General features: G+C 36.2%; 1 protein-coding gene across 2 annotated transcripts in view; it reads left to right on the plus strand.

Moving 5' to 3' along the window:
* The window catches only part of LOC113228124 (catenin delta-2), a 46,030-nt gene that overhangs the window by 16,393 nt on the left and 5,532 nt on the right, over positions 1-24,105 (plus strand). The window contains exons 3-14 of one of the 2 annotated variants that reach the window (XM_026461304.1): positions 5,536-5,694; positions 7,412-7,500; positions 8,515-8,653; positions 9,841-9,937; positions 12,154-12,330; positions 14,100-14,281; positions 18,934-19,093; positions 21,068-21,257; positions 21,338-21,429; positions 22,466-22,641; positions 23,291-23,438; positions 23,565-23,737. In XM_026461304.1, coding sequence (XP_026317089.1) covers positions 5,536-5,694; positions 7,412-7,500; positions 8,515-8,653; positions 9,841-9,937; positions 12,154-12,330; positions 14,100-14,281; positions 18,934-19,093; positions 21,068-21,257; positions 21,338-21,429; positions 22,466-22,641; positions 23,291-23,438; positions 23,565-23,737 — 1,782 coding nt within the window. The remainder of the gene's footprint in view (positions 1-5,535; positions 5,695-7,411; positions 7,501-8,514; positions 8,654-9,840; positions 9,938-12,153; positions 12,331-14,099; positions 14,282-18,933; positions 19,094-21,067; positions 21,258-21,337; positions 21,430-22,465; positions 22,642-23,290; positions 23,439-23,564; positions 23,738-24,105) is intronic. The other variant, XM_026461305.1, reaches the window with a different exon arrangement.

Below are 24,105 nucleotides of genomic sequence, written 5' to 3' on the forward strand. Positions count from 1 at the left end.
GTGGATAAGTTCATAAGAAATGTTTTGTCGTAATGGAAAATGTTCCTTACTACAAATGTCGCTTACGACATTTCAACATTCGATACATCGACGAAATTATTACCCTTATGTCGACATTTCAAATTTCCATTATCGATTATGTATAATAATATCAGCTGTAGGTGAGAGGTAAAAACCTTAAACGTCATATAGTAATTTTTACTACAGAGCATTTTAAAGAGAATGAGGCTCTTAATTAGGCATTTAAAAAGAAAAATCAACTACAATAGGACTTAACATCTTTTACCATTGTATAATTTTTAGTAATTTTTGTAAAACATCTGAATTCCACCTACAGAATAGTATGTTATAAAGGTCACCCAACGTGCAACTATCACATAGCGTTTACATTGTATCCGTCTTATTCCAAAACGGTCTAAATATAGCATTAGGTTTAATACTATACTTAAACCATGGATTAAATAAAACTACTGTAAAATGAAATTTATCACAATTTAGTGATAGTATCTTTGGGATAGTATTACATTTCTAGAGGCTAGATTACATTTCTAATAGGAGCACATTTCAAATTGGTATTAACTTTAACAGGGTAACAATCTAATAGTCCTGTATTAAACAGTCATGTGTTCTTGTCCAAAATATAACAATGTCCTAAGCCAAAAGTCTTTGACCAGAGTGTATTGCCAGTGATGACTTACGGTACTGAGACGTGGTCGCGCACTATGGAACTCATAAAAAAGCTCAAGGTCACCCAACGGGCAACGTAAAGGGCATTGCTCGGAGTTTCACTGCGAGATCGAATCAGAAATGAGGATATCCGGAAAACAATTAGAGTAACCGACATAGCGCTAACTAAGAATTGATTAAAACTCAACTGGCAGTGGGCAGGGCACATTGCTCGAGTAGCGACCGCGTACCGGAAGACATAGCTTGCACAGACCACCCACAAGGTGGACCGATGATCTGGGGATCTGGTTGCGGGAATCCGCTAAATGCAAGCAGCACAAGACCGATTGTTGTGGCGGTCTTTGAGAAGGCCTATTTCGCCAGCAGTAGACGTTGCGTAGAAATGATGAATGACGATAATTGACGTCTCAAGCTATGACATGGAAATTAGAAACTCACAGATGCAAGTCCGAACGGTAAACGATTGAAAGTTGCGCAATCGAAAGTCTTGACTTGTTGTTAATAAGTCCAAATTGAAAGTTAAAGGTATGACAGAAGGTGACGTTTTAAATAGCAGGATAATATTGTTTCCTTCATCTTGAAATTTACGATTTGCTAGCTGTGCATATTTTGTAGTTTGGTTATGTGGAAAATATGTATTGTAGCATTTGAGTAGGTTGATCAAATTGAAAATTCAAGATTCCACTCGTCGATTGATATTTACATACAAAAACAATACCCTCCAGATTCCATACAATGAAAATTAACTCAACATGAAAAATCACTTAGAGCTTTTCTCATATTTATGGTAGAAAGTTAAATAAAAAAGAAATGCCAACAAAATAAACCTACTGAGTTAGTATACATTTCAAGTGATATCTATTTAAATACTATTTATTATTCAAGTTATTATTCATGTGTTCTTTTGATGGGAAAGATTGCTGGAAGGAAGAAAGTAGGTCGCAGAAAAAGGCGTAGCTTGATAACATTAAAAAATGGGCAGAACATGCGAGCTCAGCCGACTTATTACGCCTCGCGCGAGATCGAAGGCAAATGCAGAATTCGTGGCCAACTTTAACTAGTTGGAAAGGCACCACAAGAAGTAGATTATTCAGTTTATTTATTTAGTTTTGACATGATATCACATCACACTACAGTAAACTGTAGTATTGTACTGTAGTACACTACTGTGCGTTACAGTCACTAAAGTACGTTACAGTACTTTAAATATTATGCTACGGTACACTAAATTACACTACAGTACACTAAAATATGCTACACTACGATTTTTGTAAATGTTTACTTCTCGTGAAACCGTTACTTTAAGTTTAGGTTAAGGTGGTATGCCACCGGCGACGGGAGACGAGAATTTCAATTCTGTCCTTGCTCATCTTCGGTAGAAATGGTCTAGATTGACGAGTATGAGTGAGGTGAGCATTGAAATATTTTTTGATGTAATATGGGGCTATGGATGCTACCTGCTTAGAGTATTATACTCTGCAACGTGAACACGATTTCTCGAGCGCGCTTTCGTGAGTGCCCGCATCGACTATGACTATTAATATCAATCGCGATATTGAACGGTACGTACGTTTGACATTAAAAAAAAATGGATTCATCTGATTCTTCTCTCGTTAACATATATAATAATAATTCACGGGACGTTTTCATCGCTAGTTGAATTGAACAGCACTGAATCTTCGCTATCCACGATCACATCGCGAGCTCGCGCGAGATCGGGATGACTCGCGCGAGTTTGTGCACCATTAAAGGCACTTTTTGGTGGAAATGGGCCGGCGAGATTTCAATTCTCGCCTCTACTCATCTCGTCTCGTCTCGTCTCGCCTCGCCAGTGGTAAACCACCTTTACACTATGTCTTAGTTACATATGGCTTATTTTTATGTCTTGGTGTTTAATTATTGATGAATCAATTTACTAAGTGCAATGATAATTAAATTACGGAGCAACATAACATTGTTAGAAATTTAACACCTGGTACAGTCTCTTTCCGGACCTATCTTGAATAAGAATTAAGTTCTTTTATTTCCGAAAGCGTGTTTTTTTTTTCAGCCAATAAAAACAACAGTGAACTTAACCCCTAATGAAATATTCTTCGACATTGACATTGAACTTGAGGGCGTTGCCAAAAAAACATCCGCCGCCCAAGGTTATCCATTGTACAACGATGAATAAGTCATAGTCAATACAAATGTTTGTAACGAGGCCACTACGTTTATTAAAAGGTTCTCCTGATCCATGATACCCCTGTTAGGGTTGTTTATAATGTAAACTGATTTAAGATTTTGTATTTAATTTTGGAACGACAAGATGAAAATTAGCTATTAAGTAAGGATTGTACCCCACATGTGCGCGCCCAGATTCAAGCCCATCATACCAAACTCGAAACGAAGAAATATGATTTTGTTTCTGCAGCCCAAAGTTCGTTGTCCTTCGGATTTTTCGTTACTGTGACTAAGTAGCCTGAGGATGTTAATAAAAGTTGACTTCAAAGTGTCTTAATAAATAAATAAATGTTAGATAACATCACATGTGTTGCTCTGATCCCAAAGTAAGTAACTAAAGCACTTGTGTTGTATAAATTGGAAATAACGACGGTACCACAAACTCCCAGACTTGATACAATATAGAAAAGTTAGTTTTTCTATGTTCACCCGGCCGGGGATCAAATCCGGGACCTCAGAGTTGGCGACACCGCGAAAATCGATGTGCAAGCCACTCGACCTCGGAGGTCGTCTGCATAGAAAGACCTATCCGTATTAAGCATCTGTTTATCGTCATTATATAATCTCACTGCTGGGCATGAGTCTTCTCTACGTAGGGGGATTACCACGGAAGAAATCTAACAATGGATGTGCCTTAAGCCCCAATTACTATCAGAACCGATGTCGCCAAAAGTCACACATTTTTTATTTGAAACACTTAAAAATCTTGATATTGATTGGTCGTAGTTTCAAGTTTAAAAAGAAATAACAAGTTCTGGATGTTAATATAATATAAACTTTACTCTGTTGGCATATCGTTGAAAGTTTAATACCATCAATACCTACTATTGCAAGTTACGACGTTTTGATATTACATTGAAATTTCAATGAATGCGCTGTCGTCTAGTGGTTAATTGTAATTATTAATTTAGTTCTCCAAAAAAGAAGCGACCGTATTGCAGGGGTGTAAGCTTTACTTTCGTTTCTTCTAACAAAAAAAATATTTCGATAAACAGAAAGTTAAAAAATTTATTAAAATAAGACTTTCTGATGATGTGAAATACCACCACGGGTAATATTTTTGATGCGACTATCATGCATGGATTTTATGGAATTTGCACGAAAGAACGACACAACCATACCGTACAAAGCGAAAATGGCGGACTGAGCTCACATCGGTCTTATGAGACCTGAAGTTGACACGCTTCAGACGCTAACTGAACACTTTACTGTATATTTATTGTTCTGTGGAGATTACTAACCCTTGGCGACCTCACGTTTTGCTAGGATTGTGAACGCTTGGACAATAATTTCCTTACTTATTATTTGATTAGTAAACGTTCTCTAATGTGCGTGGCTAAAAATTAAAGGTCATAGGTAGAGTTCGAACCGTGTACCTCTCATTTGAGAAGCTAATGTTTCTACATGGCTACTATAGCCGTTTAATATCTGCTCAGTACCAAAGTCATGATTCATGCTGTCAAAATATTTTACGCGCTGTCATCCCATGAGTGTGATAATTAATTGTTTTGTCGATTCCAAGTCTGCCTTCAAAGCAATACCTGATTAGGTATTTTGATGTAAAATTGACAATAACATGTAATGTTCTTTTATTTTTGTTTTTAAGTTTCTGGCTTCTCTTGAAGAATTTTGCCAATGTCTAGTCAGTCATGGGAGTTACACTTTTTTTATTGTTTAATTAAACCTAATAACACTGCTCTTTAGTCTATTTCGGCTTCTGGAATAATACAAAACAACACGATATACCATCACCGTTAGATACATTTAAATAAATATCGTTTATAATTTAAATTTTGTTGATATTAATAAAATTAGTTATAATTTTAAGTGGGGATTTGTAAAAACAGATAACTGTAACTGGAAATTTGCGGAATGAGGAATAGAAGGTGGAAGACTAACATAAATAGAACATGTTCTGGTAGGGCTGCTGGAAAATATATGGTATGGGATGCCGTCATCCAGGCCAAATTCACAAATCGGACTGTTCCGTATACTAAGTTTTGCCAGATGGACCGGGGTGCAGACATGACCATGACGAAGTCGGCATACTATAATCGTTATAGTTTTATTAAATCCTCTATGGTTAAAAAACCTAGGCCTTTTTGGGGATACTTGCCCTTTATAAGTTTACTTTTAAGTTGACAATTATATTAGATCGAACACTTAGAAAAAAATCCTTCGATATGGCCGAATTCGAAGCGACGTCTTCTAATAAACCATGCCAGACGCTGTGCCAACTAAACTACGGAACGAACCGTAGGATGTCACGAATTTTTCTATGTGATAGTTTATCGGACCTTTGTATTTGGATTTTCAACGACTTTTTAGGTGTAACGCCATCTATGAAAAATCTATGAAAGTATTTCGCTACCCAATTAGGTAACTTTTCAACTACCAGCCCTGCATAAAGATGTCGCTATTAATTGTAATAAAATTTGTATTGAATTGATATTTAATCATTTTTTTGGGAAACTAATCCACTAGTTTGTTATAATTATTAACACAAAGGTTACGAACACTTAGAAAAAATATTTCACAAAAAATAATTGAATATCAATTCAATACAAATTTAATTATGTTAGACTTTGTAAAATTGACAATAACACAAAATGTTCTTTTTTACAGGTAATGGACTCCGTGTCAGTGAGCGGGGGAGGCAGCTACGCCGGAGCAGGGGGCGCGGGGCATTACGGCACTTACGGTCACTATGGCGCTGCGGCCTACCAGGCGCAACCCGCGTATATGGTCGAGCCTGGGTCGCAAGTTCCCACTTATATGGGACAGGTGACTACTTTGAAATGTTTACTCATGTTTTATGAAATTAAATACTCATACTATAACACATTTTCACTCATGCATATGTAAATGGTAACTTCATTAATTGTACATAGACTGTTCGATCATGTTTTGTGTGTAAAGTAATATGTGCTTGTGCCATTCAACACGACAAAAGACAAACTTTCTGAAGTGTATCCACCGGTTTGACAACTTTGTTGTATACACCACCACGCACCATTTAAAAACATTTAATAATTGTATGCCCTAGTAAAGAAAAAAAGGAAGAGCAAAGAACATTTATTCCAAAAAAAAATCTCTTGAAATATTCAAACAAAACAACATCATTTCCCACTTTCTATGGCGGTATATTTTACAATAAATTGACTGGGTGTTTCAGTTTTTATTCCAAGGTCTTGAAGTTGTTTATTGCATGTCGTCCTTTTAACTTTGTTTTTATTTCGATTGGCTATTCTGTTATAAAATTCCATGGAAATAACTAAATCTTCTTACGTGAACACCGTTCCATAAACAAATAATGCCAGATAACGCAGGGCTCCAATTTACCTGCAGGGCTAACTCGATAAGACGCGACTTGCGCGAGACCGACATGAAGCTCGAGATTCTTTAAGTGAAAAAACAATATCTCGCGCTTTATGTCGCTCTCGCACAAGTTTCAAGTGCCAGTCCTGCTAACCCTACTGGTCTCACAGGATCCCCAGTACTATAATACCAGAACAATGGAATTAACTCTGGGGTACTACTCAGAACACTAAGGGTCGTATTCCAGAACTGTACTCAATGCTCAAGTCAGGATTTGAGTATGGTTTAAAGCACCCGAAATCATACTCAAGTCCCTGCCATTAGGGTCGTATTTCCAGTGCTTAACACAAGCCAGTGCAATCTTTCAGAACTGTACTCAATGCTCAAGTCCTGACTTGAGCATTGAGTAGAGTTCTGGAATACGACTCTTAGACCAGTAAGGCTACAACGACAGGGCGCGACTTGCGCGAAAGCGATATAAAGCGCGAGATACTACTACTCTCTCATAGAATAGGTTGAAGAGGTCACACACTGCTGATACCGCTTTAGCAAGTCCTGTAGATTGTAATGTAGCCTCCGCAGCCTCCACACATCTTGCATAGCGAGTATAAAATTCAAAATGAAAAAGAAATAGTGGAAATGAATCCGGTTTTATAAAAAATATTTTAAAGTATTTTTGTGATCTTTTAAATGTTTATCGCACAAGAGATTTTTAGTAACTGGTACATGGATCAAAATTTGAAGGAAAGACTTGCTCGCTTCAGCGATTAAGCTGGCGAAAAAGATTTAAGTGACGACGGAACGAAACAAAATGAGAATGACGAGGCAAAGGAATTAAAGAACGATTCAAAATTTGAAAACAAGTGGCCAGGAACCAAAGAAAAGGGGATAAAAATGTTGGACGCCGATGGAAGGAGGTCGCATCGTGACACTGCTATACTCCTATATATAATAGCAATATCTCGCGCTTCTATGTTGTTCTCGTGCAAGTCGCGCCCTATCGTGCTAACCCTACTGAACCAATTTAAAGTTTCTTAAAATGATTCTACCGAGAATCGAATCCGGGATAACGTCATCTAGTGATCACAGCGTTAACAGCTGGGCTATCGAGGTCATTATTGTGCTATTCGTGTTTCTATTTTGTTCCATTCAGTATTGTTATTTTCGTTGCTTTTAATTACAGGAGTACGTGGAAGGAGGCGGCAGTGCCTCACCAAGGAGCGCTTCACCCGGCGCGATTCCTTCTCAACACAATCTACACTTACAGCAGAGGTAAGTGTTCACGCATCACAAGTTTCTATAAACGGCACAGTACTACTATTTTTTAATGTCTCTTTTTTATATATATCTATCGTGAGGATTTCTGGACGCTTGGAGTCATTAATCGAATGCTTTTCCTGTTCAAATTCAACACCAAGATCGCGCTTATGAACGTGTATATACAACAAACTGCTGATATTATTGCATTACCATAAAAAAGACACTTAACGAAGAACATCGGCATTTATCATAACACCAGTTACTTATTTTGGGTTCTAAGCAACGCATGTGATGTTTCTAATATTTATTTATAATTAGCAGGCCGGAGTTATTAGCTTCTGAATGCCTGTAAACTGTAGTCTGTGTTTTTTGAAAACGGAGAGAAATGAAATTTCATTGCGCAAAAGTGTTGCCCGCTTGCAAGCAGCTAGTGATTACAGTCGATAAATATTCTATCGACTATCGTCTCATTATTGGTCACGCTTATGGAACAAATAGCCGAACTCGTTTCATTTGAATCATCCTCGGATCGTTATTCATCCAATTACTGAGCACAAGTTCATTTGAATTGTCAATTTTTGTAAGTTCATATCTACATACACTGTATTTAGAACTATGTTTATGAAAAATACAAAGAGGAGAAATATTTTGAAGTTTTTAATGTTAATTCAATATAAATTATCAAATCCAGCTATTCATGTTAAAATGCATATGAATAAAAAATTATCTGGATACTAGTAGGCGAATCGTCAAAATAAGAATAAAGAAGCAATAACGCAATTAGTAATTATTAGAACGTCGTAACATTCAGAATTCAGTTATTTGTAGCAAAATTGTATCTTCTTTCACAATCTATCGATAAAACCATCGACAACTACACAACTATTTAATTAATTAATTATTATTTTTTTCAATTTCTTTCAGTCATTTTACTTCGTCTTAAAAAACCGACTATGAATATCTTTTTATGTTTTTATTATCAGCGATTAGATTTTTCTTCTTTATTAAAATTTGTGTATTTTTTAGGTACGATTCGGCATCCCTGGAGCAGCTAGGGCGGCACTACTGCGTGACGTCACCGCGAGGAGAATATGCGGGAGACGCGTACGGTTATCAACATTATCCTGCTACTTATGACACAAATCCTCATCAACAACCATTCAAGGTACCTCTTAAATATTTTTAGTGTTAATCGTCCATGTTATATCAGTACAGGCAGAGTCAAAATTATCGTTGCCTGTGAAATGTAAAAATATGTAATCTCAAAGACTTCGCTGCACTTTCAAATGATTTTAGACGATAGTTTGTTTCATTCGACTGAAAATAACATGTTACGTTTATTATGTTACATGTTATGTTACGCTGACTGTACAATTAAATTAAAATGGAGTCGCTATAATTCTTACGGTCTGTGATGCTCCGCTTTCTGTAATACCCAGTCTCAGTAACATGATAGACAGGGACACAGGTCATGAAGTGATGTGATTATATCTTTAAGGTCAAACATGGTTGTGTCGTCTTCAAAGACTATTTATCTTATTGGTGGTGCTGATGGCAAACAGCCGTTTAAACTCAATATAAAGATCTGTAGAGCTACCAAGATTGAGCGCGACTTGTGCAAGAGCGACTTAAAGCGCGAGATTTCTGTGAGAGAATAGCAGTATCTCGCGCTTTATGTCGCTCTCGTGCAAGTCGCGCCCTATCGTGCTAGTCCTACTGTAACAAGCACATAGACAAATTCTTAACATCTGCTCTGTCGCCGTTAGTTGAAAGGGCGGTAGTGACAAAATTCAATACAGTGGAAATAATGTTTAAAGAAAAGAAATTAAAAATATCGACGTTTTGCGGTGACTTAATACCTTAGTGACATAACGGCCTGTAATTCATACGTTATCCACGAAGGAAAAAATAAAAATAGTGACAGATCAGCCAGCAACTTCATACCTTATCCACAAAAGAAAAAACAACAATAGTGACAGATCGGCTTGTAACTTCATACCTTATCCACCTAGGAAAAAATAAAAATAGTGACAGATCGGCCTGTAACTTCATACCATATCCACCTAGGAAAAAATAAAAATACTGAAAGATCGGCCTTTTTTTACTGATCACGCCCAGTATACATAACAATTTTTTTTAGTAAATGTTTCGTTAGCTCTTTTAACTAACGGCGTCGGTGCTGACTCGTAGATCTGTAGCGCAGTTGGTAAGAGCGGTGTCCCGGTGTAGCAATAGAGGTTGGTCCGAGTCCAGTCAGATCTAAGGAAATTTTCCTTGTGTTGTTCGGTCTTTGTATAAATAATAATTAAATTATTGTTTTAATACTATTTATTTTTTATTATTCTTTCATAGGACTCGCAAAATGGCCTCAGTCTAGGTAGCGCAGGAGGACAATCGATGTATGGCGACGAAGAAGAACTACAAAAACAGATGGCAGGGATGTCGTTAGGTAAAATTTACTTTATTCGTTAATGTAATACACTAATAAGTAACATCTAAATGTTACTTCTTTAAAATATGTAATTTTTTAGACTAACAATGTTACAAAAAGCAGTGATAGAATAGCATGTAATATCCAGGACACATGGTTTTGGCGTGGACATATGGCTTCTTCTTCTTATTGTGTCGATACTTCTTTTATTTTAGGAGTGTATTGACTTTTTTGTGTATGATGCTAAGTGAAGGAACGAACAAGTCGTGCACCTGATTGTAAGTGACACCCCTGTCCATAACAGTTGCATTGCCACTCAGAGCTTTCAATCTCAAAGATCTGAGAGGCACCGCCACTGCGTCCGTCACTCTGAGACATAAGTGGAAAAGTCCAATGTGTCTGTAATTTCACCAGCACCCTTACCCTCCAAAACCAGAACGCAGTAATGCTCATATTACTGCTTGGCGGCAGAAAAAGTTATTGACTTTGAATAGTATGTTGCCATCTTGACTGCGTTATTCGTGGCCGCATAGAGGTCTTCCATAAACAGTAAGTGTAGCATGGACTATGTTGGGGCATCGCAGTCACATTGGGTTAGACCAGCACACCAGTATCCCTGAAACCCATTTGCACATTTTGTCTCTGCAGCATCCTACCTGAATGTGGGTTGATTTATTCTTCCACACGGGCCATAAGTCCGATCTGTGGGGATCGGACATATGGCTGTAGAATAACATTGCGATGAATCCTGCATGCTGTAAAAAAATTATTAAAGTCTGAAAACATGTGATACTGTCAATCATTTTTAAGTCATCGTGGATGATTACGACGCAATATCGGGCTATGGTCTGACTTGATAACGACGTTGATGTGATAATAATTATTATCTATAAATACACGATTGTAAATTTATTGTAACAAGAACTTGTTTTGGAATTGGAAACATAAAATAATAATCCATATCCATAGGCATGTATGTACATAAGAAGGTTTTATGTCAGTCCTAGTATTGAACAAATTTGAGTTTATTGCCGTATTAAGTACAAAACATATAACACCCAAATTCTTAGTAAGTACACGCTAAGAAATTCGACGTGTCTGTTACAGAAAAGATGAGAATGGTCTTGTGCACGACAAGAACTTTGTCGGATCTAGCCACGAAAACATATCGTGTCTGTTGCAGACGAAAAAATGATGAGTATGTTTGCTTAATGCTTTCGGACAGAAGTGTGTAGGGTAAAATGTGTCATTGCATTAGGAGTCTTTCAGGTAGCTGCCGTATTACCGATTGTGGGAAGAAATATGTTGTTTTATGTGTTGTTGTTCTTTTACTGATAATGCACCTCACCCCGTCCCATACAATTGCGGCAGAGTGCGTCGTGTCAGGGGTGGAAAAGATTACAGTTCGTGTGTAGAAACGACACGAATTCTTGCATAGACCCGACGACTTTTCTTAGCGTGGACCCTCGCCCTTAAGCTGTTTCGTCACTTCTTAGTTGATATAGTAAAATTTACTTAACGACTTTGTTGACCCAACTGTTTGCACTGTGGGCACTGGTTTCGGGTTCGACTCCCGGTAGGATCAGTCCCATATTATTCTACATAAGTTTTGTTTATAGTGCCCCTCCCTATCAACCTCTAGGTTATGCGGGAAAGGCACTATGACCTGTGCGCGCACAGGAACCTTACAAGATCAGGTTCTGACCCCAGATCAGCCAGTGTAAAGGATTGTCACAGACCTCTTGACTTCATTCGGTTCTTCGAGAGACTAGTGCCTCGGGTGAGTCGCCCTGGGTGCACGTACAGTACCCTCCCCATTTTCCAGATAGGTATCCCGGTAGGATCAATGTGGGAAATTAACTTGTCTAACTTGGTTCTGAATTGGGTGTTGTATGGTATAGGGAATTCCACATTATTATTATCTAGAGGCCACTGTTTTTCAGCTATCGCACGTAGATCCTTGCATTTAGAAAGTCTATAAATCGACGAATCGTCCGAATCGTGTCCATGTCGTATCGTGTTAACAAACTTTCAAGTCAGAGACTTAGCAGGCGCGAGGTGTAATGGTACATTGATATTATTATTAAGTTTTTTCTTGAACTCGTCTCGAGATCGGATATTCGGAACCAGGTACGGGCCTAAGCCAAGTATTCTGGATCGTATGTGTTCATCTGCTGGGATGAGAGTGAGTGGTGATTTTGCAATTCGAGCAATTATTATTATTACTTTAACAGTACACGGTGGAGTGGCAGTACGTGAAGAAGGCGGACTGCAATGGCGCGACCCGAACCTGCCCGAAGTGATTGGCTTCCTCAGCTCGCCCTCAGACGTGGTCAAAGCCAATGCTGCTGCGTACCTTCAACATTTGACGTACATGGACGACCCTAATAAGCAGAAGACTAGGAATTTAGGTAAAGAAAAAACAAGATTGATGGTTTTAGAAAATTCGATGCGGCTGTGTACGCACGACCGTTGGTTTATCGTGAAACTTTTGCGTTGATCGACCTTTTTCGTTACGGTGATCGATCACATTCGTTGAGTTACTGTCCAAATTTTCGTCACAGTACCATACAAGTACTGTCTAATTATAAAGACGTTTTACGTCAAAACTTAGAGAAAATTTTATTACTTTAATATTTACCAAAGTTCCGTCAAAAAACACGCTCTGAAATAATATCCATCATATACCGTAGACTGTACTAAAATGGTTTCAGCTGTATACGAGAATAAGTATCTCGAGTAGCCTTACTACTTGAGAAATAATTGGTTCTCCATAAAAACTATTTTTTTAAATATTTTATCCCCTATTTCACCCCTTTTAAGATTTATTTTTGTGACAAATAGTAACTTGTGTCCATCTATATGAAACCTAGGAAAAGGACACAGGCTACTTTTTGTCAAATTGAACTAAATTTGATGGATTTTATTATAGAGATAGCTCTAAACCAAAAGCAGTTCAGCAGTTTAGGCGTGAAAACGTAACGGACAGTCTTCAGTACTTTCGAATTTATAATATTAAATGAATAAATAATATATATATATAGGGAAACCCTGTGTCGCGGGTGCCATGGACATACACATAGACAACCACAAATTACACCCAAACTCGCGAGAGAAATAAATGTAGGCCATACAAATATTTCTCCCTACCCGGGAATCGAACCTGGGACCTCTGCGCGGTATGGTAACCGTTCGGCCACGGAGGCAGTTATAGTAGTTTGGATATAACGAAAAAGAGACTATAATGCAATGTATTTTAGCTATAGTATGCTATTTTGAAGATGGAGTAAATGACCGTTCATTGCGCAAAAGTGTTGTCCGGTAGAGAACAGCTAGTGATTGCAGTCGATAAAGATTCTATCGACTATCGACAGAATATTGGTCAAGCTTATGCAATAAATAGCCGACCTTGTTTCATTTGAATCAACACCAACCCATTATTCGTCCAATTGCTGGGCACAGGTTAACAATATAAAGAGGAGACATATTTTAAAGTTTTTAATTTTAATTCAATACAGATAATCAAATCCGCCTGTTCTTATTAAAATGTATATGAATAAAAATTGATTTCGATTCTAGTAGATTAAACTGTCAAAAAAAGAATAAAGTAGGCAATAACGCAATTAGTAATCATTAGAACGTTGTAACATTCACAATTCAGACACTTGTGGAAAAATGTTACCTTTCACAATCTATCGATAAAACTGTCGACTACAATTACAGGACTACTTAAAATTTTATGAAAACTAGCAACCCTGCAAATGTCATTTTACTCCGTCTTAAAAAAGACACTATAGATAGCTACTTTGCTTACGTTCTGTTAAATACCTAAAGAACTAGTTGTTTATTATTATGTACCGAAGAACGCTTTTCAGTTGGTTTTTCAAATTTGACTATAAACGAAATATAATGTCCATATCGAGTTCGTCATAGGTTTTCGCAATTTTTACACATAGAAAATGAAATTATTTTTTCCCCAGATTTAAATCGCGTATACTTACACAAGTTTGTTTTTATTTACACAAACAAGTGTGACCATGGAACCTGTAAAGGGCCAGAAACATTGGTTAGGCGATGTATGGTCGAAAAAAGTGTCATTTCCCCAACCAATTAGGGCCTTTTGCATGTGGTAATCAGTTCCAAAGTAAAAAAAAAAATTAAAATTTAATACATTCTTCAGGCGGGATCCCACCTCTTGTCCGGCTGATCTCCCACGAGAACCCCGAAGTGTGCAGGAACGCGTGTGGGGCGCTACGGAACCTCTCGTACGGGCGTCAGAACGACGAAAACAAGCGCGCCATTCGCGACGCTGGAGGCATTCCGGCGCTCATGGCCTTGCTGTGCCGCGCCAACGATATGGAGGTATGTATTGTTGACATTGTATTGCCGTTGCTTCTGAAGGTCAGTCAGTTATGAAAAATGTATAAGTAATATTATTATCATCAAAATGTTTGGTATTCATGTTTGCTTTTTGTAAATATAACATGTTTTTGACTTCATCATCAGTCTCATAGTTACTATTTTAACTAATTTACAGTAAAATTGCTTGCTTAATCGGGATGTATCCTGCTATAACCTCACAGATTAATAAATAGTAATTTATTATCCATTTTTATCTCATTCTTATGAAGTTTTATTTAATGAAAGTGGATGTATATTAATTTGTTACTCCATGAACCAAGTGAAAGTCTTGCGAAATAGTTGCAGTCGTGTGGAATATTATTTTCATGCAGTTAATTTATCCATTCAACTTTTTCTCATCGCATCGATGGCATAAACTATAATGTTCACCATCGTGGTGAAAGGATTTGTCAATCGGCGTAAGGTAGGGGAGCGTGGGGGAATGGGAGCCTACTAAGGGAAATTGATAATAAAATTCATAATTTGTGCAATTTAATTTTTTTTTACTTATAAACGTATGCTTCACATATCTGGGTGATGACATCATTATCTAGATAATTACAGAATAAATATGAAATGAAAATATAATATTGGTTAAAAGGAAAAAAACTAAAACATGTTATTCGCTCCCATTACCCTACAGTTCGGGAAATGGGAACCGGTAATATCCCGTGTGAAATGGGAGCCATTATAATAATAATCAGTCTGAAAAAATATATAAATTAAAGTAATAAAATATGTTAGTTAGAAACTAATGAAAATAAACAAGAAAGTATTAGAAGTATATGAAATATCCAGTAGATATTGCAATGGGGTAAGGTAAGGTCGCGTAACATGGAATTGAAAAAAATAAACAACAATAAATTAATTTCAATTTTTATTGTAATTTCAAGCATAACACCTAAAATTAAATAGATGGTGACAGCTAGTGTAAATCCAATGTAGTATCTATGCGTTTTAATGCTTACCAGGGATGATGACATTTGGCAAGTTTTATAAGCGCGGAGCGAAAAACACACAACCATCTCGTACGACTAAACACAGAGTTCTGCAGGGGCGCCAGCGGGAGGCGAACCTTGTCCAACGTTAACGAAGACATACGAGTGCCGTTTCCACAAATAAGAGCATTGGGAAAGTCCAGTTTAACACCGCTCTCATTACCCGCGGGCTCCCAATACCCCACGTAACAAGGTGCGCCAGACGTACAGGAAAGGAATGGTACGTCGTGTGGGGAGGCTTTTGGTGCTTTCGTGCACCTTATTTCCGTCAAAGTAATTTTTTTGTGGGAATATTAATTGCATGAAAAAATATTCAGTACAAATGCGGCTATTTTGCACGTCTCACCTTCACTGGGTTCGCAGGATAGCAAAGTAATTTACTTCAATTTTTATTCAATAAAACTTTATAAGAATGAAATAAAAATGTTTATAACATCTCACAATTTATTAATCTGCAAGGCGATAATACCATTTTTATTAAAATGGATTTCGTAATGCCTGAATTTATTCATTAAATTTTATTTATTTTGTTACGTCTTGTGGTTACAAAAACATTATAATAATTAATTATAACGCACATATTGTTTATTCAAATTTACAATTCATTTTCCGCTAACACTTTCCTGCAGAGTGTAGATAATAAAACACGGTACCCAATAATGACTGAATAATGCACCAAAGAATAGATTTCTCTGATAATCTCTTTAAAAAAATGTGTTCTTTTTTAACTCACTGCATACTATTGGATACACAAACGTCAATGGTGAGTTAAAACTAGCTATGGATATGATATGGAAATTGATGTGTCGTTTTAATTTAAGAAAAAATGCATGGTAAATATGGGCACGGGTCTTCTATCCCATTAGGTGTTTGCTCTGTATGTACAGGTCAATTGACAAGACCCGATATGAACAACACACATGTTGTCTTGCATGCGCCAGTGAAACTGTCGCATGTGACTAAAGCGCGTGTTGGCTCGCATGCACACATTATTTATTCAAACGAAACAAAAAATTTTTGTGATTGTTGTTGTTTTAATTCGTATTCTCGTTTAGTTCAATAGACGGCCCTCAACAAAATTTGATCCATTTATATTACACAAGTAGGGCAACTCTGCCCTCTTTGTCATAACAACTTTTAGCATTTGAATTTTGGTAATTTTTAACCGATATAAAAAAAATTAGGTGGTTCCTAATTCGACTTAATTTTTTTTGGCTAATTATGTTACGCTAATATATGTTAGGATAACTCCGGATAATTTGTGAACCGATTTTGAGGATTTTTTTTTTGTTGGAAAGAGGGTAGTAGACTCAATTAAATTTGAAGAAAATATTCCACCTCAAATGAGACTATGCATTATGGTTTAGAGATATTTGAAAGTTTTTCTTTGAAAAAATGGCAATTACGCTGATTTTGGTTAACAATAAAACTGAAACTAAATAAGATATAAAAAACTTACAAGGGTTTGTAGATCTCGGTTTGCTGATTCCAGATTACTACCAAATTTCGCTAAAAATATCGATAAAGTTGTTTATGATACGAACGGCAGAACTGTCGCCTGTTCGGCGCATCAATGCCACACTTTACTCGAAGCGTAGGGTTGTCACATTATTATTTTAGTCGTACCTACTGGTAGTAAATATAATTTTAAAAATTTAATATGTTTGTCACAGTTTTCTATTGTTATATTGAAATAAACTTTGTTAAATGCAGTACCTACGTATTGGTATTCCTATACCAGCATCCCAGATTAGTACGGGAAAAAATATGAATTCGAGCTGAGGTAGTATAAACTCTTTGTGCAAGCGGACATTAATATTTATTTATTTAATGTGTAGTCTTTTCTACGTGGAATATTCTGAATAAATAAGTAAACACTATCAATGGTCATTATGCAGTTGATTCCATCCGTTAGAAAATGGCGTCGGATTTGTTTGGTTTTTTTTGTATCTGATAATTATGAGAACTATGCTACGTATTGTATTCCTATACCAGCATCCCAGATTGGTATTGTGATTATCGAAGTATAATTGTGAAAGAATTTGAGTCGTTCTTGTTCAAACCACCACAAACACAACCAATAAACACGTACTTCAATTAACAATAACTGTATAAGGTGTCCAATAGGGGTTTTGTAAGACAAATATCATGTAGTATGTAGTTCTGAAATTGGAGTTGGTTATACATATCTTATTTGTAAATTTAATATAAAATACTCGTTAACTATGATGTTTTTCTGCATTCCGCAGGAAAAATACAGGCTGTATATTTGAAAGTGGGACATACTTATAGAGTGCGTTATATTCCTGATTCTCAACCCAAAGAAATAATAAACTAATGAACTTAAACTTTACAAAAAATATTTTATTTTATTTTTTTATCGACTACTACTTGATCACAACATTAGTTATCGAAATCTATGCACATCACTATTATTGCTCCGACGCAGCGGCGAAAAGCAAAGCACAGGTCGGGGGTGAGGACGGGACGCGGGCGCATACGCGAAATTTTTCAGTCCACGCGCGACCTTGATCTAACGAAGACACGTAAATTATTTGTCCTTCCGCTCGCCCGATCGCCGCAAAATGGGTATTTATTCTAACGTGGAATTGACTGAGATGGTGCGACTTTACGCAATAAGTGGTGATAGTGTGAGGCAAGCTATTGAAATGTTCCCAAATCGGAGTTTACGCGAAAGAGGTGAACAGTGTCGAAGCGTTGCGTGAGAGGATTATCTCAGCATTTTATACTGTGAGACAAAATGTGTTTGTGTTGTACAATTTAAAACAAAATTTACTATGCCGTGCTAGACTATGCATTGTGGAAAACGGTGGACATTTTGAACACTTGCTCCGTACCACGTAAGTGTAAATAAACTGTAAATAACTAAAAAATCAATCATTGTAATTAATTTGATTTCACATTTTTAACTACGCCAAAAACCTCAATTCTTATTAAATGATAACTACTTACTAAAACATTTCGATGATAGTTCAAGTAAAAAACAATTAACATAACCTAAAACGTAAATGTGAAATCATTGTTATTGTTGCTGTCTCACTCGGCGCTCGCTTGGTAGCACTCCCATTACACTCGAAATTAAGCGTAAAGGGAATCGGTTTATTCCTATCTACACTTCAAAACACATTTGTTGATTTATTTTTTGTTCTATCCCATATCCTAATTTTATTTTAGTCTATGTTAAGTTGTAACATGATTTACTATGACATGTATGAATATGTCTCACTTTCAAATATACAGCCTGTATATTAAGCAAAAAAGCACATGACATCATTGCATAATAGATTATTTTGCATGCTTCGATTATCTTTAATAATATTCTGAAGTTTGTAATTTTTTTGTACTTTATGCAGTACTATTTATGCAGAAAAAAAAAACTTTTTCACATATATAATTATAGATAGAAACGTGATAGAAATAAAGAAATACATACACAATGTCATTTTTAACATGTCACTGTCACAACTTTTAATAAAATATTATTGAATGATTTAAATTAATTTGTATTTTACGTAATTAGAACCAGTAACAGATTACCTTCCGCATACTGTTTTCTATAAAAGGTTTGGTCTTACATACGAATTGTTGCAACAGGTGAAGGAGCTAGTGACGGGTATAATCTGGAACATGTCGTCATGCGAGGACCTGAAGCAGTCGATCATCGACGATGCCACCCACATCATCGTCAACAAGGTTGTCATCCCGCACTCCGGTTGGCATCCTACCAATCCGGGAGATACTTACTGGTCTACAGGTAGGTCGTTTCTATTAATACTTGTTTGAATGCTACACGGAATAGTGTAGGTCAATTTATATGACAAAGCAGGAAACAAAAGTAAACTAGTGCTACTTATTAATTTTTTTTGGGCTTTCACTTCAATTGATTTTTTACAAAAAACTCATTTCAAAGTAATGAAAAAACACCGTGCAACCAATAGAGTAATGGGAATCTGTAGACTGGAACTATTGTTTTTATTTTAGTTGTATTGTACTGTAACTGCTATAGACTCAAATAAATTAAATACCACTTCATGAGATTGTTTACACTCAGTCAGTTTTTTGAACAAAATTATCAAAATATATCAAATTAAATTTACGTCAATTTTGTTAACGTTGTCTGATAGAATCTGTTTTTTAAAGTACAGCGTAAGAATGATTTTAGACGTCTAAATGCTTAATATTATCGAAATATTTGATAAAAATAAATCTAAGCTAAAAGTACACTTTCAACAGATTGCACTTTATCAAAAAATAATTGAAAGTGGTCCTCAAACTAATGCGATCTGTGTCCAAGGTTCAGATAATTTTGAATACACGATAGTGTTATATATCTAAGTTTTATAATTTTTTTTTTTATGTCATTAGGGTGGTCATAAACTGAAAGAAATTATACGTAGACTTAATAGTCATGTATATGCATTGATTCATTTAATTTCCTCTTGTTTCATTACAATTTTTAAATATCTTATCATATATTGTGTCATTTCATGCTGTGATATTCCTTAAATGCATCCATTTACATTGCACTAAACTTAAGTTCGTCTTAAACCAATGCTTAAATTGATAACACACTTAACACAATGTATTAAGAGTGTCTTTTGTGTTGCAAACGTTGGTTTAAAACGTACTTAAGAGTCTATATGTACTACCTCAAATGGCTTTGGTAGATTCCACATAACAGTACAAGTGTTGAATCTATCACTTTGGAAAAAATATAGTAAAATTGAGGATATACGTTGATTTAACGTTGTGCAAACACGATTCCTAAAAATATTCACGATAGAAAAAAAACACAAACTTACCTCGAAATTTTACAAGAAAACAGCTGTATTCATACTTTACATACACCAATGATTTTTTTATATCAGAATAGTACATGTATGCTATATGATATACATTTTTGAAATGTCTTTAACTTCGTTTGGATAATAATCTCGGTACAGAGTACTAAAAAAACCGACCTCAAAAGTATGTGGAATTACGTCTATTTGGTAAGTTTTATTGAAATATCCTTAAATTCGCCACTATACAGGGCTTGACACTGGAGATAATAAAAATCTGTTCTCACTACTCAAAGTATATTGCGAGTAAAACGCCTTGAATTGGAGAAATAGCAAAATCAACCATTAAAATAATTGCTGCTTAAGTAAAATTTAGGCGCTATTTATAAAAATGAATCTTCATGCGTGAACAGCCACCCTTAGAGGTGGATGATTTTCTTCAAAAGAAATGGGACCACTATGGTAGTACCCCCTTTCCAATAAAAAAAGAATCATGAAAATCGGTTCACAAATACCGGAGTTATCGCGTAACATACTTACAAAAAAAACATACAGCCCTCCTTTTTTGAAATCGGTTAAAATAAATTTTGAAATAAAGCCAGTGTCGCTCTTGCTCGACCCAAACAAAATGAATTCGAGCTGAGGTAGTATAAGCTCTTTAAGTTTAGTGCAAGCGGACATTAATATTTATTTATTTAATGTGTAGTCTTTTCTACGTGGAATATCCTGCATAAATAAGTAAACACTATCAATGGTCATTATGCAGTTGATTCCATCCGTTAGAAAATGGCGTAGGATTTGCTTGATTTCTCTTGTATCTTATAATTATGAGAATTATGCGATTAAGCTACACACGAGAGTTTTATAGGCGTGAGCGCGACCTTTATAGATAAATACACTGCCTCTTTCAATGAGAAAAATTTAATGTGTCTTTGATATTATTACAGTATTTAGAAACGCGTCTGGCGTTCTCCGCAACGCGTCGTCCGCAGGCGAGTACGCGCGGCGGCGACTGCGCTGCATCCCCGGACTGACAGAAGCTTTGCTACACGCTGTACGCGTAGCGATCAACCAGAACGCTATTGGCACCAAGATTGTCGAGAACTGCGTTTGTATATTGCGCAACCTATCGTACAGGTCAGTGTAACAAATAATTATGTTTGCATGGTAAAAATATATAAATATTTTAATTTTAATTTATATGTTTTTCTATTTAGGTGTCAAGAAATAGAAGATCCTTTGTACGATACGAGAGCACCACCTACGCAGTCATCTGGGCAAGCTAGGATACAGGCCAGCGCTTCCAAAGGTGAGCCAACTTGTTAATGATAGAAAATTTTAAAAGATACTGGTATAAAAGGATTAACTTAATGAATATTATAAAAAGAAATAAATATATTATCCAATATTATTTATAATCATTCGGAACAGCCATAAATACCGAACGGCACAGATACTGTCATGTTTTTAACAATACTTTAACAATACGCTGTAATATGAACTTGCTAAAGCTCTTGTTTAAACACCTATGAAAAGTACTATATACTCCGCCCAATCATTTATTTAACTGTTGACATATGCATGCATCCAAAGTTCCGTAATTATGGACATACAACTACAGACAAAAATACAATACGTCCTGGACCCTTTTATTTTCAGCGAAACGACATGCTCTTTAGCTCAGATATGTATCGAGTCACCAGATTATGTAATGAAGATTATTCAAGTTATCGAGTTCTTAGGTTTTCGCGATTGTTACACGTAGGAAATGAAACTATTTTTCCGGATTTAAATCGCGTATATTTGTTTTTTCAAACAAAAAGACGTTTCGGGCCCTTTACAGGTCCCATGGTCACGGTTGACTGAGTCATTTTTCATTTCCTATTATTCAAGTTGATAAATTTTAGTACCTGTCTAATAAATTATATTGAAATGAAATAAGTTATAAATAATTGTAATAAATTCTTATTGTTTATTCTGAGATTCTGAGATATTGTTGATTATATATAATGAGTCGTTGTATTGTTCTCCATATGAACGGGAATCATCACTTGAATCCTCATTAACATTAATGATTAAATCTTGAGTACACAAATTGTCAAACACAACATCACGATCCCAATCAGACTATCTTCTTTTTTGAACCCTCTCACATTTACGATTAAAACTTCTTCATAAATAAAATCGATTATTATAAAAAATCGTATCAGATACGCATTAGGACAACACTAATTGATTAGAATTCGAGCTGTCAAAAGTTAAATAAATGGTTGGACGAAGTATAAATAACAATTCAATTCAGTATACTTACAATAATTACTTAGCAACTTTCTTTATTCCTCTAGGCGAAAACCTTGGCTGTTTCGGTGGTAGTAAAAAGAAGAAAGAAGGGTCTTCCTCGAATTCGACCAGCCCGCTGGGCAAGAGCGAATCGGACTCGCAGCCTCTCGGAGATACGAACAACAGCTCGCAGCTTGGTTACAGTGTGCCAAAGGGCACGGAAATGTTGTGGTCACCTGAGGTAAGCATTATGTTCATAAACAAGAAATCATTGCAATATTTATTTTTATTGAATATCATAATATGGTATTCATATATTTTTTGTGAAAATACTCCACTAGCTTGTTATTCTTATTGACACAAAGATCGAACAAACAAAGAAAAATTCTTCTTTCGGTCCGACTGAATAGGAACCAGTGTCTGTTGCCGCAACGTGGCTACAACGTGGGTAAAGGTCATTAACCAAAAATATCAAACCATATCAGACGGAGACTCTCGGAGATAATTTGAAACTGAAATGTAGAATGAAGTAATCATGCCAATGACCGTGTGGCACTACCCAGAACGCCGAAACTAGAAGCAATATTGAAAAGTTCGTACAAACGAAATTTTCGAAATGGGTCGATACGATAATCGAATCCGAGATCGCCTCGTTTAAACGCCGAGAGTCCTAACTGCCTGAAGACGTTAAAACTGGTTACAGTTATTACAGTGAATTTCCAAAAAAAAATCAACTTTGTCCAAAATCAAACTTCTCTTTTTTCCCCCACACGTACTGGTCGAGTATATTAAAGAACTATAAGGAACAACCTGCAAAAAATCTGTTCTTGAAACAAATCAAGTTTATACAGATAAAATTCGATGGATTAATCTTTGGTTATTTTTCATAGGTGGTCCCTCTTTACATGGCGTTGCTACAAACATGTTCCAACCCGGAGACGTTAGAGGCGGCCGCGGGCGCGCTGCAGAACCTCGCTGCTTGTTATTGGCAGCCCTCTATTGATATAAGAGCGGCTGTTCGGAAAGAGAAAGGTATAGGTAATTCTCTTCTGGTCCGTTTAGTAACTAGCTTCCATCTTATTGTGATCGTAACAATCTTGAAAGATTCTTTGCTTAAAAAGGTAAATAAAACCCACATTCTCTTACGTACTTAATTTGTTCCAGGACTACCAATCTTAGTAGAACTCTTACGAATGGAAGTGGACCGTGTGGTGTGCGCCGTGGCAACGGCTCTACGTAATCTGGCCATCGACCAGCGGAACAAAGAACTCATCGGCAAATACGCGATGCGAGATCTCGTACAGAAATTACCTAGCGGCAATCAACAGCACGATCAAGTTAGTTTATACTGATTGAATATTCCTGATCAGGTCTAGTTGGTCTCTTTAATGTTTAAAGGAACTACCTAAAGACGTCTCTTTGTAACCCGGTCATGGACAATAAAACTATTTTACATTTCGTATCTCAACGATGTTCGGCATGAACACATTCACAGATCTGTCTTAATTGTAATTGTTATGGGATTCTTGGGTCACATGTGACAATTCTGTTAAAATATTTGTTATCATTTACTTATTACTGTGGCCTAAATCCAGTTTTCTGAAGAGCTCGTGCCTAATAATGGGGCGTGTACATTAAAAGATGTTATAAATGCAACAAATTTAATTTCGTACTATGAGATTATTCGCCGCGTTTGAGGTAAAAG

This window comes from Hyposmocoma kahamanoa, unplaced genomic scaffold, assembly GCF_003589595.1.
Source record: "Hyposmocoma kahamanoa isolate Upper Pololo Valley unplaced genomic scaffold, ASM358959v1 224, whole genome shotgun sequence".
Classification (NCBI taxonomy): Eukaryota; Metazoa; Arthropoda; class Insecta; order Lepidoptera; family Cosmopterigidae; genus Hyposmocoma; species Hyposmocoma kahamanoa.